Source organism: Peromyscus eremicus, chromosome 7 (genome assembly GCF_949786415.1).
Source record: "Peromyscus eremicus chromosome 7, PerEre_H2_v1, whole genome shotgun sequence".
Classification (NCBI taxonomy): domain Eukaryota; kingdom Metazoa; phylum Chordata; class Mammalia; order Rodentia; family Cricetidae; genus Peromyscus; species Peromyscus eremicus.
The window spans coordinates 82170830-82198664 of NC_081422.1; the positions used below are offsets into that span (position 1 = coordinate 82170830).

Below are 27835 nucleotides of genomic sequence, written 5' to 3' on the forward strand. Positions count from 1 at the left end.
TTCACTGTGGATAAATGAAAAGCTGTATCCGAAAGATTGCTTGGATTCTGAGATTCTTGATCTGAGCAACGTGGAGTGGTTGCCTCCTCAAACCTACGTAGCATCTCGGCCCTCGCTGTGTCCTGGTCCCTCCGAGGCAACAGCGGAGCGCTCCTCCGGAGTGAGCTCTGGACTCCTCTCTCTCCCACCCCATCTCTCTTCTTTTCTGGCAACGAGATACAGCGCAACACATGCTGTACACTCCTCTAGAGAAATCGGTGAGGATCGGCTAGGCGGCCCCTACAGCTGCTACCACCGCCTCCGGGGACTGCGACACCCCGGCTCCCCGAGGTGCCCGCTCACCGCACGAACAACCTCCTCTCTGTTCCTACGGGCTGTGTGTGCCAGGCCAGCCGCTCCCGGGAGCCTGGGGTGCTAGGGTCGGATCGGGTGACTCCCTGAGTGCCAGCGGGAGGGCCTGGGGCTGGAGGAGGCGCATCTGGCCCCGCCCCTCCCTATTCCGCCCCGCAGCCTAGCGGAGGCCGGGTTGGCCGGAGCTTGCCGGCTCCGGGCCAGTCCACCCGCTCAACGCGCTCTAGCCAGCCATGCGTCCTGCCGCCGCTCCTGCGCCCAAGTGGCTGCTCCTCTCGCTGAGCGCGCTGCTATCTCTGTGGCCCGCAACCAGAGCCTGGGAGCTCACGATCCTGCACACCAACGACGTGCACAGCCGGCTGGAGCAGACCAGCGAGGACTCCACCAAGTGCCTCAACGCCAGCCAGTGCGTGGGCGGCGTGGCGAGGCTCTACACCAAGGTGCAGCAGATCCGCAGGGAGGAACCCAACGTGCTGCTGCTGGATGCTGGCGACCAGTACCAGGGCACCATCTGGTTCACCGTTTACAAAGGTCTCGAAGTGGCACACTTCATGAACACCCTGCGCTATGATGCCATGGTAAGAAGAAGGTTCCCGGGGTTAGGAGTCCCAGACCCAGAGGGAGGAGGCACAGAAAGCACTCAGAGATGAACAAGTGGAACTTGACTCAAGCCAGTGTGCCTCGTCGATACAGACGGGCATCCCTTGGATGATTGTCTTAAACTGATGTTATTGGGGACCCACTGTGAACTGGGCGTTAAAAGAGGGATCCTGCTTACGGGATGATTCAGCGAGGATAGGAGCACTAGACGTTATCAAGGGCTGGAGACCGATCTGTCTCCTCCACATCTCCTATCAGCTCATTCATTCAAAGAACGTCTCATCCCTACTTTACTGAACAGGAAATAGGGTCAAAAAATGTATTCATGTCACCAGCCCACAAGGTGGTGGGGGGACAGATGGACGACACCACACCCGAAAGGCCCTGAAGTCTGAGCACAACAAACCCACCTCCTTAGATAGATTTCCAGTGCCGCTACTTTTCTGTGACCTTATGCAAGTTATTTATTAGGCCTCAGTGGCTGAATCGTCTATAAAATGGAAAGAAGAATATTTATCTCAAAACATTGTATGCACCTAACATAATCTCCATAACTGTTAGTTCTTGCTACTCCCAGCCACTGCCACATGGGTTCGGGGAGAACACAAATACGGAGAAGCTGGTAGTTCACGGGTTCAATAAACCCGCTTGACCATAGAGATTCTAGAAGGGCCCAGCTTGAGGGATTAGGGAGCTGGGGGTGCAGCTGGATTTTTAGAGTGCTTGCTTAGAATTTCATAGGCCATGGATTGATCCATAGCATTGCATAAACTAGGTATGTGGGGCAAGCCTAGTGGAGGACGGGGGATCAGGAGTTCAAGGTCATCCTTGGTACACAAAGAGGCCAGCCTAGAAGGAGGAAGGGAGAGAGAGATCTTAAAATGTGAACGTTTAGTCCTCCTCACTTCTCAATACTCCGTTGGAAATGAGCATTGCTTGTTGAGAAGTGGGCAAAGAATTAATCGAATAAACATAACTGAGGTGTAAAAATCAATCGGTCCACCACTCACGTGCAACCTAGTGTACATCCCTAAAGTAAAAGATTCTACCAGGTTGAAGGGGAAAAATTGAGAAGAAGAACAACAACAAAAATATAAGAGATTTGCAAGAGAAATAGCAGGGCGGGTTCCCAGAACTCTGAAACCGGAGGGTGGAGAAGGAAAAGGAAGGTACCGGCTCCCCGCTGTGTACAGAACAGCTCAGAGGTCAGAGAAGGGGAGCGTCCCCTCCCTGCTGAATGCTGGCTTACAGGTTCTAAAGGCCCCTAAGCCTCCAGAGTTGTGGAGAGAGGCGGAGCTCAGCAGCAGGTTGGCAGAAGAAGAATCGCAGGCCTCAAGAGCCCTGCGGTCTCTCAGGCCTCTTTTTCCACAGCTAGGCCTGCTTGAAGCTTTGTAAGCAGTATGGCAGTACAAACATTTACATAATTGGATTGTTAACTAGCTCACGTCTCTACTTCCCCCAGAAGGGGAGGATAAACATTGTATGAGTTTGTTTTGATTTCATGTACAAACCACAACTTTGCAGCGTTTCCTTTTGCTAACACTTTTCTCCTCCGTTGTGTAAATATTCCTTAGTAAAAATATGTCCTTCTTTAAGACAGAAACAGCTCACTGTGCAGCTAGATGAGACCACAGCAGTGTACTACAAGTTGGAGCTCATCATCTTTGTGTTTACAATACTTTGTGTGTGTGTGGGGGGGGGGGGATGGAATTGCTTTCTTACAAATGTCCCTCAAAATACTTGGACGGGGGCCTGAGGAAGACTCAGCTACGCTGACTGGTGTCAAGAGTGAGAGGAAAGAGAATGAATGACGTAGTCCACAACTTTCCGTGGCTGCCATCAGAATTTATCCGTGGGGTGAGCTGTGAGTGGGTTTAATACACATGATTTGACCTACCTGCATGAACCCTAGCTTTGGTAGCACGCAGCATGTGGTGGGGCTCTGCAGTCTTCCTATCTTACAGAGGGTTTGCACTGTCGTTTTGCTTATATTATACCAAGCCTTGGGAGTGTATTGCTCTTCTGTTATAAATTTCCCCTGCTATGTCTTGATTCTGAGATGCTTGGGGACCCAGATCAGAGTGAACAGCTGTAGAAGGGTGTCTCCAGTTCCCTGTAAATGGAACCCAGTTTAACCTCAGAAATTAGAGTAGGAGCCTTGGAGAGGGTTTATACTCTCTAGACCTGCCACACTCCCAAGAGAAGAGCTTCTCTGATGGCTACAGAGGACTAGAATGAGCTTGAAGATCCCCTCAGGCCCTGCTCCTAGGCAGAAACTGGGAGAGGATGACAGAAGCAGCCAGGTGGTGTAGCTGTCTTTGATAGTAGAAGGACTAGTGTCCCCTGAGGTATGAGAAGGAAGACATACCAAGCTATTGCATAAAACAGCTCAGAGGTCAGGAAAGCACAGTACTGAATTTTTTTTTTTTCCTTTAGAAACTGGGAGAAAGGAAGGCAGGAAAATATTACAAGAAGGCTCAGTTGCTTGGGGATTTTCTTCTTTTCTTCCTTTTGGCCTGATTATTTCTGAGCCTCATGTTCCTTAACTGGGAAATGTGCTAACCCCCAGCCAGTGAGCAGCACATGGTACAATGAGAAACTCCTAGCCCCTTGCACGGTGAGTGCTCACTAAAGCTTAGTTCCCTATACCTTGGGTTTGGGGAGGAAGAGAACATGGCATCTGTCCGTTTATGGGGGTCTGACAGCCCAGCATAGACTACCACCAACCTCCCCTCCATCACTTTTTCTCAGTACTATTGTCTAGACTGTTCCTTTCAGAATAGTTTTCTTTGTAAGGTCTCACATAGCCTCAACTGGCCTCCAACTTGCTGTGTGGTAGAAGATGTCTCTGAAGCTCTGATCCTCCTGCCTCCACCTCCCAAATGCTGCTTCTCTGGTCCTGCCTTAGTTACTTTTCTATGGTGATGAAACACCATAACCAAGGCAACTCATTAAAGAAAGCATTTAATTGGGCTTACAGTTTCAGAGGGTTAGAGTCCATGATGGCAGAGCAAAGGTATGGCATCAGGAACAACTGAGAACTCACATCTCGCTCCAAAAGTAGGAGGCAGACAGAGAGGGGCACACTGAGAATGATATGTGTCTTTTGGAGCTTCAAAGCCCTCCCCCAGTGACACACCTCCTCCAACAAGGCCACGCCTCCTAATCCTTCCCAAACAATTCCACCACTTGGGGACCAAGTGTTGAAATATAAGAGCCTATGGGTGCCATTCTTATTCAAACCACCACACTAACCTTGTTTTTATGATTTTCCCATCTCACTCTGTATGTGCAGTGCCCCTGTGTATCATGGTGCATGGTGACCTCTTTACCTCAGTCTCTGATAGATTTGGAGATGGTCTCTAACCAATCCCCTGCCTCACAAATTCAGCTCTAGTTCCAGCATCAGTTCCAGACGTCTTCTGCAGGTTCCACTGTGAGGATTTCCATACTCAAGTGCAAAGTTGCTGGTCACAATGTGTGTGCTTGGTTCTTCCTTTGACAAAAGATTGCCAGTCGACTTCCTGAAGGCTTCATGCCTACTACTTTGCTCCTCGGCCAACATCCAGGCAGAGGATTAATCTCTGTATCTTTATTTCTTCTTCTTTAAAGAGGTATTTTTATTTTCATGTATATGTGTGTGCAGTCATGTGTGTCCATGCCTGTGGAGGCCAGAGAGGGCACTGGATCCTCTGCAGAGATGGAGTTACTGGAAGTTGTTAGCCACCTGATGTGAGTGCTGGATGCCAAATTCCTGTCCTCTGCAAGAGTGGCAAGTGCTCTTAACCACTGAGCCGTCTCCTCAGGCCCCATCTTTGCCGATTCTTACCTCTTGTCAGAAGCTTGTGTTTTTCTAATAATTAGGTAGTTTTAGACTCTTTTGATAAGATTGTGAATCTTCTGGGTTTCCTCTTCTCTGACGGTGTGTTTCCAGATTTTTCGTTTCTTTCCCATTGGGTTTTCTTTGTTTCGAAGCACTCTGACTATTGATCTATGGTTGATTTTAGACATAAATTTGATGATGATGCTATGTTGTTCAACTCTGTACCTCTTAGAACAGAAATCCTTTATTTGGTGTACTTGATAATCAAAAACGCTTATGCGTCTGTCTGTTCGGCCTGTGTCTGTGTCCTTGAAAGCTTATGTAACAGTTTGTCAATTTCAAGCTTGAATCACCAAGACTCTCACTGGAAATGCAGCTGCGGCTGTCTTCCCTGACTTCTGAGACTTCTAAGACGTCAGCCTGTGAAAACTGACTGCCACTTACTTCCTCTCCAGCCAACAGTTGAAGGAGAGGATGGAACCAGCACCTCCCAGGGTCTCATCTCTAAACATAGGAAGTCTGGAGGAACGGTTTGATGCTGAGAGGTGCTTCTGTTCCGTGAAGGGCACCGGTGAGGAGGCCTGGACCAAAGTGAAACTGAGATAGGACTCTGAGACAGAGGCGTACAGACCTCTGAGATAAGCTCCTTTGTCATGGGGTTCAGAGAAGCGGCTTCTGGTAGGTGACTGTGGTCCCCTGCTGTTTAAACAGAAGGCGTTTCCAAAGTGGCAGGAAGTGTCTTTTGTTATTCATAAGGAGCCCCTTTGATAATGGCTGAGGCTAATAGTTTAAGCTAATGGGGTTGCTTTGAACTGGAACTCTAGATAGCCTCAGGGTGGAACCCAGTGCTGAGAAGTAACTAATGCTTAGATTAGAGGGTTAGAGAGTTGGAATTTCTAACCTCATCCACTCACCTGCAGAGAGGTGGGGCTGGAGATTAAGCTCTGACAGGCTCTTTCTTAACGAATTTGATGAGCTCTGGGGTTGCTGAGCAAGTGGAGGTTCTGGAGGGTGGGGTGCCTGAAAGGGCACAGGGTCTCCGTTTGTCCCATGCCCTGTGCCTTGCCCTGGACATTCCCTCCATTTGGTTATTCCTAAGTGTACCCTTCGTAATAAACCAGTAATAATAACCTTTGAAGTTCCATGAATTCCTCTGGATAGTTATCAAATGTGAGGATAAGGTCATGGGACCCTCCAGTTTGTACTGGTCTGTTAGAAGTACAAGTGGCCCAAGCCTCTGGACTGGGTGCCAGAATGGGCACAGTTTTGTGTTACAGAGCCCTGTAACTTGTGGGAAATGACACTAAGTCAAGGTAGGCAGTGTCAGGATTGAATTGTTGGACACCTAGTCAGTGTTTTCAGAAAACTGGAGAACTAGTTGATGCCAAAAACAAACAAAAACAAAAAACCAGAAAGCAAAATAAGCCAAAGCTTCAGCTATGGGCCTCTAAGGTGACTCAGCCAGTAAGACTACTTGGTGTGCAAGCCTGATAACCTGAATTTGACCCCCTAAGGTGGGGTTAAAAAAACGGAAGAAGAAGAAGAAATTATTCAACCCACAGGTACACGGGTGTAGAAGAGCTGATGATGAGAAGCTCTTGGCAGTGCTCAACCACGGAGAGGGGTCTTGGTTGAGAAGAGGGTCTAGTCTTAGTAATGGTTTCTGTTGCTATGACAAAATACCATGACCAAATAAAAGAGACTTAGGGAAAAAAGGGTTTATTTCATCTTACACTTCCTGGTAACAGTCCATCCCTGAGGGGTGTCAAGGCAGGAATTCAGGTAGGGCAGGAACCTGGAGGCAAGAACTGAAGCATAAACCATGAAGGCTTCTTACTGGCCTGCTAGTCATGGCTTGCTAAGACTTGCCTACAGGCAATCTGAATGGAAGCATTTCTCAGCTGAGGTTCCTCTTTCCAGATAACTTGAGCTTTGGTCAAGTTGACCAAAAACAAACAATACTACCCAGCAGGACAGATGTAAAGCGAAGATTTCTAAGGGGGCTCAAGTCTGGGGAAATCAGGTAGTGGGCAGCTTTTGACACTAATACACAGGGCCATGGGTTCATCTATTTAAGCTCCTCCCCATGTTCTTGCATTCTCTATTGCTATTACAAAATAACTGAGATCGGATGCTCTATAAGGAAAAGAGGAAACATTGTCACTCATGGTTCTGACGTCTGGGAAGTTCAAGATTAGGCTGTTCCACCCTCCTTGCTGGTGGGGACTCACTACAGGGTCCTGAGGCAATGCTAGACCTCACATGGGGAGAGGGACTCATGCAAGAGGCACAGCCAAAGTGGTTTTTACAACAAAGCCACTCTTGGTATAACCCAGTAATCCATTCGTGACCCAACACCTCCTAAAGGTCCTACTTCTTGATACCTCACAAGGAAGATGAAATTTCAATATGAGTTTTGGTGGGAACAGTCAAGCCACAGACACTCTTGACAGTGGAAGCCTGCTAGTTCAAGCCCTAACATGAGACATTGAGCATACTAGGCAAGCACCCTGCCACTAAGCCACAGCTTCAAACCACATCCAGGTTTTATGTCACCTGGGTGAGTTTAGAAGTGGGTTCTCCATCTAAAAAGTAGGTTTAGAGGGGGTGGTCTCTTATGTGTGAGTTCTGAGCACCTCAACTCCTGCCCAGCCCTCTGTCTGTTTCTAATCTGCCAATGTAACTCAGTATGTCTTTGAACTTCATTTTACACTCAAAGCTAAGTTTGCTTGGTGACTCTTCTCTCTCTCTCACAGATCTCATAGATACTTGGGGATGAGGCAACCATTTCCTGGTGGAGAGATAGCTTGAGCCTCCTCCCAGGAACCATCCTTTGGCCCCTGTCTTCAAGTGAAAATGTGTCCAGAGTGCTCTGTGGAGAGCTACTCTCCTAGTAATAGAAATGATGCTCTGGGGAACAGGGGAGGCAGCAGCCTACTTCCAGACTTGCTTTGAAGTTACTTATTCAGCCCACAGATCTTCATGGAGTGCCGCTGAGTGCCAGCTTTGTGCCAAGTATTCAGGGTAATATACAGGCTCTAGGGTGAAACTTGGTGCTTAGAATGTATTCCAGTGGGCAGTGCCCATTCTGGCTCCTTTTAACCACAGAGCAGGACTGGGTTAGAACGATTAAAGAGAGAGTAAGGGACCAGCAAGATGGCTCAGCTGGTAAAAGCCCTTGCCAAACAAGCCTAGCAATCTGAGTTCAAGCCCCAGGAAGATGAAGAGAACTGATTCCACGAAGTGTCCACACATGTGTCCACACACACACCATATACACACATAATGATGAGAGAGAGAGCATTTATATTCAAGTGCTTACTAGGCCTCTCTTATTAAGGATACTCCCAAAATGTTGGGGGGGGGGGGGGTTGCAAATTAGCAATGTTAGTTTAAGAAGCTTGAAAGAGTTCTAGATGATACTGTGATCATCCCTCCCCACAACTCCCACTCGATGCTAGGAGCCAAACCCAGATAATTGTTTTCTTTTGTTTTAAGAAAAACTAAAAGCGGGCTTGCATGATGGTTCAGTGGGTAGAGGTGTTTGCTCCCAAGTCTAGTGACTTGAGTTTGAGCCCTGAAACCCCAATGGTAGAAGGACAGAATTGGCTCCTACGAGTTATCCTCTGACTCTCACAGGGTTCCCACATGTAGATCACAAACACAATGAATTAAACATTAATACATTTTATTATGTATTTGTTTTGTAGTTTTGAAACAGTGTCTCTCTTGTGTAGCCCTGGCTGTCCTGGAACTCTTCACTTTGTACACCAGGCTGGCCCTGAATTCACAGAGATCCACCTGCCTCTGCCTCCAGAGATCCGGAGTTAAAGGCTTACACCACCACGACCAGCTAAATTTTAGCCATTTATTGCTTAGGGCCCGGACTGCAGAAGTTGTAGTAGGGGAGTTCTTGAATTAGAGAATAGGTTCATAAGTCTCAGGCATGAGAGGAGCGTCAGCTGTGGAAGCTGTGGCCACAGGCTCTACTTCCTTGTCAGCAAGTCTGGAAGTAGGCTGCTGCCTCCCCTGTTCCCCAGAGCATCATTTCTATTACTAGGAGAGTAGCTCTCCACAGAGCACTCTGGACACATTTTCACTTGAAGACAGGGGCCAAAGGATGGTACCTGGGAGGAGGCTCAAGCTATCTCTCCACCAGGAAATGGTTGCCTCATCCCCAAGTATCTATGAGATCTGTGAGGGAGAGATAAGAGTCACCAAGCAAACTTAGCTTTGAGTGTAAAATGAAGTTTTACACTTCTAGGCTAGCGTGGGACCAGGTGACACTGGCTCTGGGTGGCTGAAGGAGGGAGCAGGGGCAGCCTCTTGGTTCATCTCGCCCTGTCTTGGCATCTAGATTTAGTAACTGAGAATTGAACCCAACACACATCCCTTTGGTGGCCTTCTCTACTTCCTCCATGAGTGCAGCTGAGTGCTGTTCATGCTTCTTTAGCACTTGTTTCTTTAGCCCCAGAAGGAGATTTTAAATGTCTCTGGATGAGCTAGAGAGAAAGCTCAGCAGTTGAGAGCACTTGTTGCTCTTGCAGAGAACCCTGGTTCTGTTCTGGGCTCCCCTATGGTGACTCACTGCCACCCATAACTCTAGTTCCAGGGAATCCAATGCTGGTTCCAGACACACGTGTGATGGATGTTAATACATGAAAGCAAAACACTCATATGCATAAAATAAAATCAATTAGTCAGTTAACTACAATTTCTCTAGCTGCTTCTTTTCCCTCACATAAATAATTGCTTCTGTATATAATGTGCACATTAGCTGGAGTTCTTTAGCTCCTGAGAGATAAACCTGCCTGGACCTGTTAACTCTTAGCATGACTGTGCCAACCGTATTTTGCCTGTATAAAGAGTCTGTATGTCTTTCAGATGATATGGATAGTGTAAAATGCTGTTTGTTCTACGCTTTTTCATCCAATTATCCTTTCAACTGATGTTGACAATACAGATAAGCTAACCAAACCCCAGGATCCTTTCTGCCTTTCAGTGGGATGTTACATTCACCCACCAGGGCCAACATTCCCTTGCTCATAGCTGTAGGAATGGAGGCTAGCCCAACACTAGACGTGGCCCATGGTGTCAGGTATGGACCAGTAGAACCAAACATGCTTTGAAAGGCTGTTGTTGAGGGTCCCTGAGTGATTGGCAACTGAGTACCATTGTGTAATAGACCAATATGTTGGGGTTTTTTTTTTTGTTGTTGTTGTTTGGTTTTGTTTCTGTTTTTGTTTTTGGTTTTTGGTTTTTCGAGACAGGGTTTCTCTGTGTAGCTTTGCACCTTTCCTGGAACTCACTCTGTAGTCCAGGCTGGCCTCGAACTCACAGAGATCCACCTGCCTCTGCCTCCTGAGTGCTGGGATTAAAAGTGTGCGCCACCACTGCCCGGCCTGTCTAAGTCCTACATTGTCGGGCTTAATGAAGTTGTGCCACTCGCTAAATAGATATGCTTCCAATCTCTGATAAAGAGCCTTTTGACATGATTACGACAGAGTTTAATAAATTGCAAAAGAGGTTCTTTTCTTCTGCATCAAGCATATTCTACTGCTCTTAAAGCTTTTTTTTCCTTATTTCCCTCTGATGTGGTTAAGCCTCTTTTCTTCACTTTTTTCACTACCTCTCCTCTTCTTTATACCTTCAGGCTATTTGCTAGTGAGCCTTTGCTCCCTAAGGTGAAGCTTGTTCTCTGATATTCTGTAGTTCCTAACATGCATCATGTACCTGTACCTTCACACATGTGTTTCCCATGTGTTTGATGCATGGGTGGATGGTTCATAGATAGATGGATGAAATAATATGTATAATAAGTATGATAGATACTTAGGTAGGTGGAACACCAGGCAGCTGGATAGATGATGCAGGAATGGATGGGTGGATGGATGGATAGATGAATGGTGTTTGAGTGAGTGGACAGGTAGGTAGATGGATAGATGTTGCATGCATGGGTAGATTGATGGATGGATGGATGGATGGATGGATGGATGGATGGATGGATGAATGGGTGGTGCTCGGGTGGGTGGATGAAGAGGTAGATGGACAGACATGCTGGCTCTATCCTTGCTTCCAGTCTGCCCTTCAAGCATCCATAGGACAAAGACTGTGATGTTGTTACTTGGCATTCCAGAGCCTTGTTTAAAACTAGCAAGAAGCTAAGTGATGCTCACCTCCTCCATTCATGCAGATTGGCAGCAGTTAGGCATAGTAAAGGCCCTGTAAGGCTGCTCAAGCCTCACCACCATTTCTCAGGTCTCAGCTCTTGCTAGTTGTAGGAATCAGTGCTTCCGTTTCCTCTTCTATGAAAAGGAGAAATAGTAGCACCTCTTTCATAGTGCTATCAAGATAAAATGACCTAGTATGTGAACAGGCTTAACATGCGACACAAAAGCATGAACCTGCTTTGTGTCCTACTTTGTCTTTTTTTATTCTTTCTTAAATTCCCCATAATATACATTTATTGATACTTTTGTATTCTTCTATGAACAAAACCATAGGCTATAAGATACCCATTATCTGGTTCATATAAAGGTAGCCTTTGGGCGGGCCGGGGTGGTATACGCCGTTAATCTCAGCACTCGGGAGGCAGAGGCAGGAGGATCTCCATGAGTTTGAGGCCAGCCTGGTCTACAGAGCGAGTTCCAGGACAGGCTCCAAAACAACATGGAGAAATCCTGTCTTGGAAAAACAAAAAAAGACAAAAAAAACAAAAAACAAAAAAACAAAAAAACAAAAGGTAGCCTTTGATAGACTAAACAGTTACCTTAGATTTCCAATAAAAATAGGCTTTTTTTTTTTTTACAAAGTTCCATTTTCTTCTAGATTCCCATTGTGAAACCCAATAGTTTATGGGCTCACACCCCCAGACACAGAAAGAACAACTCAACACTTTGCTATTGTTGATTTGAGATAAGGTGAGCTGTGTAGCCCAACATGGACTCAAGTCTCAGGTGCTGGGATTACCGGTATGTACCACCATGCCCTGCTTTATATTTCTAAAAAAGTATGTTCCATTCACGAACAAATGCCATAATGATATTAGCAAACACAGGAAGGTAACTTGTAAATTAAAACATAGAAAGTGAAAACACAAGAACCTGACAGTTGTCCAGAGAGGAGCTGAGAGGTTAAGCTGGAGGTAGAAAAGCAGTTGGCTCGATATCTCACCAGTTGCCTAGCAACCTGATTTCTCTCGATGTAAAACTAAGGCATCACGTACCTACTATTTACAAAGTTCATTTCACATCCTGCCTTCTGAAAAGTTTTAATGCTTCACACATCGTAACAGAGTAAAATGGAGCCCATTTAAATGGAGAAGATAGAGCAACTGGTTTTACTCCTCATTCAGTAGACATTGGCATGACTCACCTGGTATCCCTGAGGGTACAAAGACAGCTGATGTGTGAACAGACAGCCACAATGAGGACAAGCACCATGAAAGATGCGCGTGAGGTCTTGTGGGCACACTAGAAGAGAGAGGTCTGCAGTGGACATGTCACTGAGGCATCCCAAATGTCTCCATGCACCTGGGGGATTTAGTGTTCCTAGAGCTAAGGGCACCAAGAAGTTTAGCAGAATGAATTATGCAGCTAAGGACATCAGCAGGAGGGAAGGGAGGGTCTGCATGATATCTGTCTTAGGGTTTCTATTGCTGTGAAGAGATACCATGACCACAGCAACTCTTTTTTTTTTCACTTTTTTTATTTATTTTTCTATTATCAGCTTGATACAGTATAAATTCTTATCCTAATTGTGAAATGTTTCATTGAGGCTTGCCCAGTAATTGAGTAAAACCAAAACTTATTATAAACCACAGTCATCCTAGGGTCCCCACTGCTAATATAGCCTCCCTGGTTCTGTGGGTTGCAGTCTGATTGTTCTTTGCTTTATATCTAGAATCCACTTATGACTGAGTACCTACCATGTTTGTCCTTCTGGGTTTGGGTTACCTCACTCAGGATGATATTTCTAGTTCCATCCATTTGCCTGCAAATTTCATGCTGTCATTGTTTTTCTCTGCTGAGTAGTACTCCATTGTGTATATGCACCACATTTTCTTAATTCATTCTTCAGTTGACGGGCATCTAGGTTGTTTCCAGGTTCTGGCTATTACAAATAGCACTGCTATGAACATAGTTGAGCATGTATCTTTGTGGTATGATTGAGCATTTCTTGGGTGTATGCCCAAGAGTGGTATGGCTAGGTCTTGAGGTAGATCGATTCCCAATTTTCTGAGAAACTGCCATACTGATTTCCATAGTGGTTGTACAAGTTTGCATTCCCACCAACAGTGGAGGAGTGTTCCCTTTGCTCCGCATCCTCTCCAACATAGACTGTCTTCAGTGTTTTTGATCATAGCCATTCTGACAGATGTAAGGTGGTATCTCAGAGTCATTTTGATTTGCATTTCTCTGATGATTAAGGATGTTGAGCATTTCTTTAAATGTTTTTCAGCCATTTGTGATTCTTCCTTTGAGAATTCTCTGTTTAGCTCTTCAGCCCATTTTTTAATTGGTTTGTTCAGTATTTTGATGTCTAGTTTCTTGAGTTCTTTATATACTTTGGAGATCAGTCCTCTGTCAGATGTGGGATTGGTGAAGATCTTTTCCCATTCTGTAGGCTGTCTTTTTGTCTTATTGACCTTGTCTTTTGCCCTACAAAAGCTTCTCAGTTTCAAGAGGTCCCATTTATTAATTGTTGTGCTCAGTATCTGTGCTGCTGGTGTTCTATTTAGGAAGTGATCTCCTGTGCCAATGCGTTCAAGAGTACTTCCTACTTTCTCTTCTACTAAGTTTAGTGTAACTGGATTTATGTTGAGGTCTTTGATCCACTTGGATTTGAGTTTTGTGCACGGTGACAGATATGGATCTATTTGTAATCTTTTACATATTAACAGCCAGTTATGCCAGCACCATTTGTTGAAGATACTTTCTTTTTTCCATTGTATAGTTTTGGCTTCTTTGTCAAAACTCAGGTGTTCATAGGTGTGTGGATTAATGTCTGGGTCTTCAATTTGATTCCATTGGTCTGTATGTCAGTTTTTATACCAGTACCAAGCTGTTTTTATTACTGTAGCTCTATAGTAGAGCTTGATGTCAGGGATGGTGATGCCCCCAGAGGTTGCTTTATTATTCAGGATTCTTTTTAGCTATCCTGGGTCTTTTGTTTTTCCATATGAAGTTGAGTGTTTTTCTTTCCAAGTCTGTGAAGAATTGTGTTGGGATTTTGATGGGGATTGCATTGAATCTGTAGATTGCTTTTGGTAAGATCACAGCAACTCTTATAAAGGAAAACATTTAATTGTGAGGGTTCACTTACAGTTCAGAGGTTTAGTCTATTATCATCATGGTGGGAAGCAAGGCAGTATGCAGACAGACATGGTGCTAGAGAAGGAGCTGAGAGTTCTTACATCTTGACCCACCAGCAACAGGAAGTGGTCTGTCTCACTGGGCGTTGCTTGGGCATCTATGAGACTTCAAAGCCGGCCTCCACAGTGATACACTTCCTCCAATAAGACCATACCTACTCCAACAAGGCCAGACCTCCTAATAGTGCCACTCCCTTTAGGGGCCATTTTCTTTCAAACCACCACAGTATGCAAAGAGGCTGGAATGTTTATTTCCTTGGAAAGTCGGGAGTCTGTGGTGAATTTAACTCAGACGCAAGAGGTAGGTGGGCTGCTTGGGACACAGCTCACTCTGGTGGCCTGCAATGCATAGATGAAGCCATAGACCTGAGGCTGAAGGACTAGTTAGAAGACCCTGAAGTGAACTCTATGGAGGGCAGGGGACAACTTGGCACTGCAGCCAGTGAGCATGGTAGAAGTATGCTCCAGAGGCAAAGCAGCTGCAGAAGCAGCAGCACTTTGGGGCACTGAGGTAGAACATGGATGTGATAGCATTTTCTAGAGTCATTAGTCTTCTGGGTGTTTCCCACACCTGGGGCCATGTGTGTCCTCTGGAATGGTTCTTTTATAGGGTCAGTGTTCTGCTGGAGGGTGGCAAAGCAGGGACATTCTTGATCATTGGATAACTGGGAGCAGAGGAGGAGTGGAGGGGAGCGAGCATGACCCCTGAAATACTCCAGCTGACTCCATAGTGTCTCCTGAAATAATCCAAGTGGGGGACAGGCCGCCTCGCCACTCCTTGATCTCCTGCCTGTAATCTACTTTGCTGGGCAGGACTAAAAGGGAGAAGGAGCCATTTGAACAGTTTGTAAAAGTCTAAAAATTCCACCCGTGGGGCTAGGGATGTAGCTCAAGCTACAGAGCACTTCTGTTGCATGCAGGAAGCTCTGAGGATCATTCCCAGCACTGCAGAAACCAAGCATGTAATCCAGTACTTGGGAGGTAGAGGTCGGAGGATCAGGAGTTCATGGTCATCCCTTATCCTTGGCTACTTGGCAAACTGAAGGCCATCCTATGCTACATGAGGCTGTCAAAAAAAAAAAAAAAAAAAAAGGAAAAACAAAACGTCTTCAGCCAGCAGTCAAGGCAAAGTGACAACCAACAAAGCTGTCCAAGAGCTCCTAAGAACTGACCGCAGCGATCAGACCACCTCAGGGCAGTCTGTGTAGTAAAAGAACTTGGGGAGTTCTTTTAGCTTTGGGGGCTATGTGGCTGCCCTTGCTTTTGCTGCTCCGTTTCCTGCTAAAATATTCATTTTTGGGACTGTGGCTCATTTCCCAGAGGCTTTCAAAGCAGAACTCTGCTTGGTAGCTGGACTTGGGACTGGGTTTGATGACTGTTTCTCCCCATTATAAAACAGAGAACATGATATAGGCACAGGGTTGGAGATCTCCCAAACGAGGCCACCCTGGGAAACTGAACCAATAATTATAGTCTTGGAGTTTGTTTCTTTGTTTGCTGTTTGTTTGTTTGTCTGTTTGTTTGTTTGAGACAGGGTCTTACTAAGTACCCCTGGCTGATCTGGAACTTGGTATGAAGACCAGGCTGGCCTCCAACTCAGACAGATCTGCCTGCTTCTGCCTCTCCAGTGCTGGGATCAAAGGCATGCACCACCACACCCAGCCTGGGAATTAACTTATTTATTCTTTATTTTTCCTTTTCCCCATCAGCTGTGGTTCCAAATCACGGCAGGTTCTTGCCTAAGATGATGGTTAAACAGTCAATGGCAATGGAGCTGGAGATTGGTAGAATATTTATCTAACCAAAGGAAGTCCTAGATTATCTCACCAGAACCCCATAAACTGAGTATGGCCTTAGAGGTAGACATGGGAGGTGGGGGAGAGATCAGATAACAACTTCAAGGTCAGTCTGTGATATAAGAGACCTGGTCTTGAAAAAAAATATCACATTATTAAGATTAGAATTGTCAAGTTTAGCAAGATGATAAATTCCAGGAATTCTTATGAAGAGGATCTGAGGCCAAATAGAGAGGTTGATAGTCAGTAGCTATTAGAAGAGACTAAAAATAGCCCAAGAGGACCTTGGCTCCTGATCCACAACATTCCATCACCCCACAATCACAATGTTTTAGTCAGCCAAGGTCAAGTAGTCCTCCGGCCCTTCAGTGTAGATGGGGCTTCAGAGAGCTTCCGTTTGTAGATGAGAACTTCCAGAAAGGACCAAAAAAAGGCAAAGGACCATCACAGGGAAGTCTCAGATTTATAACCCAAAGCAGTTCCAAGGTAAATTAGAGAAAATAAACTGTGTCCATATTGAATATGCACAGGTAATCTTCTGATTGATATTCCCCAAGCACTACAATCTAACAATGTGCTATGACATTATGTAGCAGTTGTGTTGTGCAAGCCAATTTAAACAGGCTAAGGATAATTCGAAATGCATGGGAACATATGTACAAGCCATAGGGAAATGCCCATGCCATTTTCTACCAATGAGGGACTGTGGTTTGTCAAGGGACCTGGAAACATTTCCCCACGTATACTGAGGGGTGGCTGTCTACTCCTTCCTGTCACTCCATCAATTAATGCTCAGTGTTCTTCTCTTGAACATCTCTTTCCTGAGGCCTTTTCATGATGTTACTATAAAAGATAACAATCCATCCGTTTGGCTCACTCCTGTAGTGCCTGCTACTGCGAGCCTGCAGTGTGGGAAATTTGGTGAGAAGCGAAGAGCTGATCAGTTATGAAGTTCTCCTAACTGCAAGAGGAGTAAGGCAGCAGGAGCAACCTCAAGTGGGGAAGAGGAAATAGGAACTATTTACAAAGGGAATTTTCTGCATGAATACTTGGAGGAAAAGTTCACTTTAAAAGGAGGAAAACAGGCACTTGTGATTCTCCTATTCATCTGTTCACCCAGCAGTGTATCCCGCTGTGGTTCAAGGACCTGTCATCAAAGAGACTGACCACCCAGAGGGGCCTGGGAGAGGCCTGCTGGGGCTCATGGAGATGGCCATCTGCCTCAGACAGGGATTCTCAGAGCATCCCTCCTGGGAGAATCGTTAGATGGATAAAGTGGTAAAGACACTCCAGGGAGCAGCAAGGTCTTGCTGGGTCTGAGTATGCTCTTGTAATTCATTGTCACCAAACACAGCCACAAGGATAGGTGAGAGCCTGGGAGACTACAGACAGTTGAGAACCGTGTTACCTGCCCCTCTCGCTCTCCTTCACGTTTTCAGTGTTTGCTGCTGTCCTATGGGCAGCCTAGACACAAAGGTTAGGAGCTTCCAGATCTGGCTCTGCCACTTACAGGTTGTGTGACCTCCCAGTCCTTTCCCTTGGAGGCATCTCAGCTATTTTCATCTGTAAAACAAATATAGGGATAGTAAGTATCATAGCAAACAACAGTGCTTTTTCTTGTTTGTTTTTTAAGTCCTCTTTTCATCATTTCCTCATTGTGGCAGGCGGCAAGTGCCTAACACATGATGGCATGTTTTAGTTATTTTCATTTTATTCATTTATTGCCCTTTCAGAGGATGCTATGACGTAGACATGTGTTCCACATACCTACGTAAGCCGCAGAGCCAACCCTGTTTCCTTTCACAGAGTGCAGGGCTGGTGGGGGGGAGGGGGCAGTACCAGAAGTGAGGCTGAAAGAGAAGACACCAGTACACAAAGAAGAGCTTTGGGGCCTGGGAGGTTCGTGCCTCTGTGGCCCTCAAGTGGAGAGTGACACCACCTGCAGGCCAGACAGTTCACTCTGGCAGGAATACAAAGGATGGTTTAGGGAAGAGAACGGTTAGGAAGCCGTGGTCTGGTCCAGAGAGAAGGACAAGGCCTGCAGTGAGACAATATCGATGGGATAGAGGGAAATGGAGCACTTAGGGTCAGGGGAGGCTATGGGAAACGTCACCCGGGAACACGGGGTCCCTTTTAAAACAGACTCAGAAGGAAACATGAGGACAATTTTATTGGAATTTGAGAGGAGAAAACAACATTGCAGGCAAGCTAGAGATCTCAATGACGGCTGGAAGGTGGGAGCTAGAGGACAAGAACCATGCCTTCTGAGTTAAATGTTGAGAAAGCAGATGGGCTTAGCAGTGGAAGACAGCTGGGCAGCTGCATGAGGCAGTGAAGGGGCAGGTAGGTGGGTATTGTCTTCAGAGATAATGAGAATGCCCGGTGTCATGGCAACTGGGTTTAGGATTTTCACTGATGTCCAGGAAATGGAGATGCAAAGAGGGGGGAAAGGGAGCTAGGGAGATGGCTTAGTAGGTAAACCCTTGACACAAATCCTTGCTCTGCAAGCATGGGGCCTGGCCAAGTATGGTTGCATGTGCCTGTTTCCCCAGTCCTGGAGCCAGAGATAGGCAGACGCTGGGCTCATCAGCCAGCCAGCCTAGCCAAAACACTGAGTTCCTGGCTCAATGAGAGTCCATCCAAGCCAGTAAGCTGGAGAGCCATAGAGGAAGGCATCTGACCTCACCCTGCTCTGGTCTCCCCATGCATGTGCACAGACACATGTCCCCACAGTCACATGTTTACACTACATCCCCACACCCCGCCCACACACATCCTCATCAACACAGTTCAGTGGAAGGAAGGGAGAAGGGAGGAATGGAAGGAGGAAAAAAGTTATACTTTCTGAGTCAGAACCCCATGCTGAGCAGGACTAAAAGGGCCAGGTAGCTTAGGAACATTCAGTCTAGCCGGGGGCCAGACAACAAATGACCCCACAGGGTAGCCATGGAATGTACTGGATAACATGACTGGTTGTCATGTTCAGACCAGGTTTTCCAGCTTTTTGTCCTCTTGTTAAAAACACTGTGATAAAGGCACACATGGCTTTAAAATAACAAGGAGATATCATTCAAAATTCTCCCTGGACGGGTGGTGGTGGTGCACGCCTTTAATCCCAGCACTCGGGAGGCAGAGGCAGGTGGATCTCTGTGAGTTCAAGGCCAGCCTGGTCTTCAAAGAGAGTTCCAGGAAAGGCGCAAAGCTACACAGAAAAACCCTGTCTTGAAAAACAAAAAACAAAAAAAAAAAAAAAAAAAAAAAAAAAAAATTCTCCCTGAAAGTTCACTTACAGGACACAGTTTGCCTTATCCAGCATGTATCCCAAACTAGCTCAGGCTCACCTCCCAACCCTCATACCTAGATACCCTTATCCCTGGAGTATGACTGAATAGAAATTGTGTGTGTTTGATGGTTGTTAAGGGGAGAAGGAACTCAATTCCATTGTCTGGAGAGAGGTGTATGTGTAGCTTAGTGAACACAGGGTCCTAGGTTGCTAACGAGTTGCATTTTTTGGAGAGAGGTGTGTGCACATAGTACGTGCCAAGTGCAGTGTTAGAAGAGGGTGTGTGCACAGCACAAGCCAAGTGGAGTCTCTTCTTACTAAAATATTTGTTGTACTTCCCTGCCTCACTGGGAAGAGGGAGTGAGGCAAAAAGAGAATGTACCATGGCCCTTGTTAGCTTCAAGGGTCGCTAGCCCAGTGGTTCTCAACCTGTGAGTCTCAGCCCTTTGGCAAACTTCCATCTCCAAAAATGTTTACATAACGATTCATGACAGTATCAAAATTACAGTTACGAAGTAACGATGAAAATAATTTTATGGTTGGGGGTCACCACAACTTGAGGAACTGTATTAAAGGGATGACAGCGTTAGGAAGGTTGGGAACCACTGCCCTGGCCAATGCTTCCAGGCCTTTTCTCAGATGACCCACAGAGTGAAGCAGACTGAGGTGGGACTGAGAACCTTAGTACATTTAAGTACTGAGGTAGTAAAATGGCCTTGGGCAGTCAAACCAAGTGTGTGACTGCCCAGGGCTGGGTTTATCCAGGAGGCCAAGTGAGTAGGAATAGAGGGCTTTCTGGAGAAAGCCACGTGTTTCCAGGGGTGGGAATATCATACTAATGATGCTTGACATCATCCCTGCTCCATCTGAAACCCTGTACACAGAGTGAATCCAGAATCTGCTGAAGCTCACCTCACCAGGAGGTTCTTTCTCAATATAAGCTGCTGGGAATGAGTGTAAGTATTACAGCTCTGAGGGAAAGGCTGACCCAAAGGAAGGAAGTATTACAGCTCTGAGGGGAAAGGCTGCCCCAAAGGAAGGAAGTATTACAGCTCTGAGGGGAAAGGCTGCCCCCCTAAAGGAAGTAGAGCTCTGCTCCAGCAGGGATGGTTTCCCCAGTGGAAGTGTTACAGCTCTGAGGGGAAAGGTATCCTGGCGGTTGGGAGTCACACAGTACAACAATCTCACACAAGAGATTTATTGGGAGGGAAAGACTCAGGAGGGTGGCTGCCTCTGCTCACGGGAGAAGCAGCAGAGAACTGAGCAGAAGACAGGGTTTCTGGTTGGGGGAGGGGGTGAAGAGATTTCTAGGTGGAGATTTCTGTAGCAGGCTTTTCTTTTGGGCCACCAACCAGCTCCCAAATCATGACACAGAGACCCATTATTAGTTATGAATGCTCGGCCTTAGCTTAGCTCTTATTTTAATCTGTTTGTATTTATCTCCATTTTTGTCTTGGTTTTTTTTTAACCTTCCTTCCTTCCTTCTTTCCTTCCTCCCTCCCTCCCTCCCTCCCTTTCTCTCTCTCTCTCTCTCTCTCTCTCTCTCTCTCTCTCTCTCTCTCTCTCTCTCTTTCTTTCTCTCTCTCCGTATGTCCTACTTTCCTGGCTGGCTGGCAGCTGCCTGGCTTCTGGCCCTGGCATGTCTCTCTCTTTCTCCCTCATTCTCTTCTCCCTCCCTCCCCCCAAGCCTAGATTTTTCCTCCTACTTAATCTCTCTGCCTGCCAATCATGTCTCTCCCTCTCCTGCCTAGCTATTGGCCATTCAGCTTTTTAATTAGACCAATCAGGTGCTGTAGGCAGGCAAGGTGAAACAAATGCAACACACCTTTTCATAATTAAACAAATGCAGCATAAACAAAAGTAACACACCTTTACATTGTTAACAAAGGCAGCAGAAACAAACGGAACACACATTTGCCTAGTTAAACAAATAGTCCACAACAGATTTCCAGGGTGGAGATTGGTGGGTTTTCAAGTCCTGAGCTTGGGCTTTTTGCTCTGTAGGGTGGAGCTTAACCACCTGCATCTGTAGGGGCTGGGTCCAGCCCTTATGGACATTAGAATATTCTGTGTATGGAGCCTGGTGGTTGGAGGTTCTCAGGGACGGGGCCTGACCACTCATGCACCTCAAGGTGCTTAAAACAAGGCTGTCAGTGGCAGTTGCCTGTGGCTGTCTGAGAGGTTCCTTTTAGAGGCCTTTACTCAGATCAAGACGGAAAAGAATTTCAGGACAAACCAGTGTGAAACGGCTGTAGCATATGAGGTAGAAAGTTCCACATAGATGTAAGCATGGGTGTTAATAGAAAGAGAGGTGCTTAGGAGGAGGGTACACACCCTTGGGTGTGGGCTGCTCAAGAGAGAGATGTCCTTGTCATTACAACAGCCACACGTATTGTTTTTGGTGGCTTCTGAAATTGCAGCTCAAAAGATAGCTAAGGAAGCCGGGCGGTGGTGGCACACGCCTTTAATCCCAGCACTTGGGAGGCAGAGGCAGGCGGATCTTTGTGAGTTCGAGGCCAGCCTAGTCTACAGTGCGAGAGCCAGGAAAGGCGCAAAGCTACACAGAGAAACCCTGTCTCAAAAAAAAAAAAAAAAGATAGCTAAGGAAACTTTTCTTTTTGGGTGAATGAGATCATAGGGTGGTTCTTATATATATTGGCTAGGATTAGTGCTGACAAGGTATGCTAGGTCACCAGGCCTACAGGGAACCTTAAGCTGTTTTTACTATAAACAAAGTTTTAGTCTTATTTGAGAGACTGCCAGAAAGTACTTAAGAAGGGGTAAGAGCAAGCCTTAAGCTCGGTTCATTGATATTTTAACACTGCCATTTGAAATCAAACTTTTCTCTATATAAAAGGAATACTGTTCCTCTGTCAGTAACCTTCAGGGCCAATGTTAATTGTGCTGAAATTCTTGGTTCTCAGCTGGCAGGAGGCTCCACCAGGCTCCAGAGGAAGAGATTTCTTTGTTTTTTCACTTACCTGTAATATTTCCTCACTTTCTGACATGCTCAGAGTGCAGGGGGACCTGGGGTTAACTATGGCAGGAAGCCAACACCCACTGTAACAGAGACTTCCCTGTCAGTCCTGATTCCCCAGAAGAATTGGAGAAGTCCTTAAGAAGAGAAACTGTGAAAACTTGTGTAATAACGCAAGGGAAGCGATGAGGAAAGAGGGTTTGGGCGTGTCAGCATCTTACTCAGACGGCGGTATGTTGAAGGATTAGGTCTGACATGTGGGCTAATTGCAGAAAACATCAGGAACAAGCCAGGTAGGGCCTGGTAAAGGTGGTCTGGGAAGCGGTCTGACCAGAGGATGGTGGGACAGTGGTGTCCAGCTTAATGTTGGCTGGGGGTGTTGCAAATGTGCACATTCACAGCAGCTTCACTAGATGGGGAGCCCTGGGCAGCAATGCTGTACCTACCTGTGATCTGAGTGTGTCCCTGGGCCTAGCCCAAGGGCCCCAAGTCAAGTTTCTGAAGGTAAGGGGAACATCAGGACATGGTGTCAAGTGTCTCAGAGCCCAACCCATTTCAGGAGCCACTGGGCTAACATGATATGTTAAAAAAATATATATTTTTATTAGAAAATTCAGGGTACTTAATCCTTTTTTCTTTTCCATTTCATTTAGGCACTGGGAAACCACGAATTTGATAACAGTGTGGAAGGACTGATTGATCCTCTCCTCAGAAAGGTCAAGTTTCCAATCCTGAGTGCGAACATTAAGGCACAGGGGTCACTAGCACCTCAGATAGCCGGACTGTATTTTCCATCTAAAGTTCTTTCTGTCGGTGGTGAGGTTGTTGGGATTGTTGGATATACGTCAAAAGAAACTCCCTTCCTCTCAAATCCAGGTATCTTCTATTTTCACGGCATTCATGACTTGGAAATAGATCTGGTTTTAAAAGCAGAGTTTGACCATGTTTTTATGGACTGTGGTATAAAGAGAATGGTGCTTAGCAAACCAAGGTGGCAGATTCTGTGTTGTTCCAAGTTACCTCTGAAGAGTGTCACCGTCTCTGCTCAGTGACCTTTTTGTTGACTGTGTTGACTAAACAGTGGCTTTGCTTAATTCCGTGTGTTCAAAATGTCAAGTGACGCCTGGAATAAGCAGATCCCATAGACTTCTGGCCCCCAAGTAAAATACAGCTTTTCCAGGTCTAGTGGTCAGAACATGCACATAGATAGCTAGCACATTCAATTTATTTTAGCTAGGTGATGAAATTGTGTGTGTGTGTGTGTGTGTGTGTGTGCCAACATAAGCCCTTTCTCTCGTAAGTTGTTTTGGTCAGGGTATTTTATCACAGCGACAGGGAAAAAAAAAAAAAACTCTGACAGAGACTCAGCACTGAGTGCTGTCCAGGGAAGCCCCAAGCCTCTTGGGGTTGTGGACAAGAATCAGATCGTCCTTGACATTCCCACAGTAGACAGTGATGCCAGAGCATTGCCTCTCCTGGTGTTTTCAGTGATGCCTTGAGCTACTTCATCCCTGCCAGGCCAGTGATTTAGAAATGGCTGTGATTTATCTTCCATGCTTTGTGTGTGTGGAGTTGGCATGTAGTCAGGACTCAAGAGTTGCATCAGGGAAGTGGAGTGCCGAGCATGGCAATGGACAAAGGATGCATCTTTAGTGGTCTGCTGATGTTTGGAAAAACTCTTGATTTTCATACTGGGCTTTGCAGATTTACATTTTGAATGTTCTTTATGAGATTTTTGCATTTGGGACATCTTCATTTTAGTGCTGATTCTTAGAAGTTAGCATGAGGGCATCTAGATCAACTGCAGGGTGCTAGATGTGACTTCAGGACAGCATGTTTGTGGTCCCTCCATGACCACTAAAGCTGTAAGACCTAAGGACTTGCTAAAGTTTGACTACAGACTGGAAGGCCCTGTTCATGTCTCAGCATAGGAATACCCAGGCTGTGCTAACCAGAGCCTGTGGTACTCATTAGTAGCACTGAGTGGCAGAGTGAGCTCCATGAGGTATGTACCTCAGCCTAGGACCAGCAATATTTAGATGAAGCTTTGATGTAATATAACACTCAGTTCTACTCTAAGGCTGCTACTCCCTGCCTGCAAGTGAGTAGTTATCTACCATGCTTAAGTTAGTTTTCAAGGGCCAGCAGGATGGCTCTGTGAGTAAGGACACTGGCCACCACACATGATGTTCAGTCCTGGGAACCTACAAGGCAAAAGGAGAGACTTGACTCCTACAGGTTGTCCACTGATGTCCACAGCATGCCATGGCACATACATCTCCAAATAAATAAATGTAAAAAGCACTTTTTGAAATTGGCATTCAAAGCCTACTTGTTGACATTTTAGGTTTGAAGACAGAATATTCCAAGTTTCTAAACAAAGCAATGGAATTAAAAGCAGTTGTGGACACCATACTTTTGTGCTCAGACATTTTTTGGCATGGTTATTGTGATGGTCTAGATTTTAAAAAAGAGATAGAAGCAAACCATATCTGAAATATCCTCATAGTGTTTGAGATTGAGTTTATGCAAATATATCATACATGGCCCAATGACAGCATTCAATAGATAAAGGTGTTCCCCACTTAACCTGATGTCTTGAGTTCATTGCCTAGGAACCACATAGTGAGCGAAGAGAATGAACTCTTGAAAATTGTCCTCTGACCTCCATGCATACACTGTGACATATACGTGTACAAAAAATCATCTACAACTTTAACCCAGCGCAATATTAGGTGAATGCAGCCAATGACATTGATTTAACTTTTCCTTGTTTGCCAGGGTTTTTGTACTAGATGTATTCATACATTTTGCTCTCCGTAATTGGAGAGCTTTAATAAGAGATTAATATGCTTAGTGTGTTGGTGTGTAAACAGTACAGTGAAAATATTCTAATATCCACTTTATTCATTTTCTTCTTTAGGGACAAATTTAGTTTTTGAAGATGAAATCACCGCATTGCAACCTGAAGTAGATAAACTAAAAACTCTAAATGTGAACAAAATCATTGCCCTCGGACACTCTGGTTTTGAAATGGATAAGCTCATTGCTCAGAAAGTGAAAGGCGTGGACATTGTGGTGGGAGGACACTCCAACACCTTTCTTTACACAGGTAATGGTTTCAATTGCATTCAGCAAGCTGGGACGTTCGGGTCAGCTATTTTCTCTCTCTTTACCTTTGTAACTATTACTATTACTATTTAGTGTGTAATATACATTGCATATAAGCTGTAATATGCCAAATAAATGTAATTTGTATTGAATAAGGACAGGTAATCTTACTGGGAGACATTTCAAGAATTCATTCATATCATGATTACAAGTCAGTGCTACAAGCATATAGCACACATAATAAAATGAAAAGAATACTGATCTTGAGCCAAAGGTCAGTTATGATAGACTTTTTATGTTTATGTTTTCAGTGATTCCTGGACCTGAACCCAGGGCTTTCTATATTTTAAGCTTCTATATGGCCAGCCTTTGATTTTCAAAGACAGGGTGTCACTACCTAGCCCAGATTAGCTCCAGTCTTGTGACTCTCCTGCCTCTGCTTCTTGGGAGAGTGGTAGGATCATAAGCATGCACTGCTGTATCTGGTTTAGAAGTTGTTATTATTATTATTATCATTATTACTATTATATTAGTATTTTTAAATGCTGAATGTTATATTTGGAATCAGAAAATGAGATAGAGTACAAATTATAGAAAGAAAAGAAACATGATATTGGGTGGAAAGTCTTCATTCCTAACTCCCTTGAATGACCTTGAGCAGGCAGGTCACCTGACCCCCTCTGGATGTGTTGGCTTCCTAATGAGGAGTCTATCACAGTTTTGGAGATGAAAGGCTCAGAACAGTTGACTTACTAGTTTGGCCTCGGGTGAACATCCTCTTGGCTACATCACAACTTGGCAGAGAATCAGGAAGGGAAGTGGACATGAGCAGAAGGGTCAAGTGTGTATGGTGGACTCCCTTTACAACCACTCCCTGTCACAGAACTAACGGTGGTCTCAAGAGAACTACATTAATCTCTTCCGAGGGCGATGGCCCCAATGACCTCATCACCTCACATTAGACACTTCTTGAAGGTTCCACTGTCCCTCAGTGTCACCATTGAGGACTAAGCTGCTCACACATGAACACAAAGGGGACAAGCCACAGCCAAGCCACAACAGACTCAGGTAGGTCCTCATACTTATTTGCTCTTATTTCAATTCTGTGCCAGCCTTGTGGATAAGACCCTTTCAAAACCTGGGGGGGTTTGTAGCTTTTCTCCAAGGCAGTATCAGAGGTGTATAACTCACAGCAGGAGCAAGTTGGCTCTCCTGTCACTCCATCCTTTGCAGGTTTGGCTGGGAGCCATAGTAAGCATGGCATTTTCCAGGAGGATCTAATAGGTATGCGTACAAATTTGTGTGTTTACTCTCATACAGATACGTACAAAGTAAACTGAAATTTTCCCAAGCAGCCGGAATATCCTGCCTTTCTCATTGTTCTACTGTTTGTTTGTTGTTTTGTTTCATTTTATCTTGACACAGGGTCCCACGTCAGCCCTGCTGGCCTTAAACTCACTACGTAACTGAAGCTAACCTTCAACTTCTGATGCTCCCGCCTCTAGCTCCCAAGTACTAAAATTATAGGATATAGGCATGTCCCACCATACCTGGCTCTTGTCTTCTCTTGCTCTCTCACCCCTTTCCCTCCCTCTTCTTCCCCCTCCCTCTCCCCTTTCCTCTCTTCCTCTCCCTCTCTCCCCCCATTATGTTGTTTTGTTTTGCTTTTATTGAGTCTCACTCAATGAGTCACACTATGTAGTGCTGGCTGACATGGAACACGTTGTGTTGACTAGGCTAGCCTTGACTTGAAGAGTTCCCTTCCAATAGTATGACACCAAGCACTGATGTTACAGGCATGCCATGCCACTTTAATGTGCCCTGACACCATCTTGATCTATGCTACCTTATGGCTTCTGTGTGGCTATTGATTGGGGTGCCCTGCTAACCCAAAAAGCTGGGTGGGGGGTACCTATTATCCTTTTGTTCTTATAACTCTAACTATTGCCCTAGACATTGAAGTCCTGCAGCATAGGCTAAGATATCTAAGCTGTAGCTTGCTTATCTGTAACTCCCTCATAGATTGTTCCAGTCTCTTAGGCACTGACTTAAGTCTCGGTTGTTTATTCCACATTTTGTAATAGATTACCAAGATTAAACCTGTTTTCATGAAAACGTATTTTGGTTCTCTTTTGAGGATAAACTTAGCAACTAAAGGACATAATAGGAGATGAGGACTACTTACGTATTTAAACAAATTTTTTGGCAACCTTAAAAAAAACAGATTTTTCAGGCTGACAAAATGACTCAGCAGATAAAGGTACTTGCTGCACAAGCCTGGAGACCTGAGTTTGATCCCCAGAACCCACATAATGGAAGGAAAGAAACTGACTCCCAAAAGTTGTCCTCTGACCTCATACGTGCCATGACATGACATTCTCTCTCTCTCTCTCTCTCTCTCTCTCTCTCTCTCTCTCACACACACACACACACACACACACACACACACACACACACACACACGCAAGCTTAAGTGATTTTCTGCCAAATCATTTTATGAAGTTACCATGAAGCTAAAATA

General features: G+C 45.4%; 1 protein-coding gene across 1 annotated transcript in view; it reads left to right on the plus strand.

Moving 5' to 3' along the window:
• The first annotated feature begins 524 nt into the window (after positions 1 to 524).
• Nt5e (5'-nucleotidase ecto) overlaps positions 525 to 27835 on the plus strand; it is a 44191-nt gene continuing 16880 nt past the window's right edge. The window contains exons 1-3 of the mRNA XM_059268330.1: positions 525 to 929; positions 22857 to 23079; positions 25127 to 25315. Coding sequence (XP_059124313.1) covers positions 585 to 929; positions 22857 to 23079; positions 25127 to 25315 — 757 coding nt within the window. The 5' untranslated portion in view covers positions 525 to 584. The remainder of the gene's footprint in view (positions 930 to 22856; positions 23080 to 25126; positions 25316 to 27835) is intronic.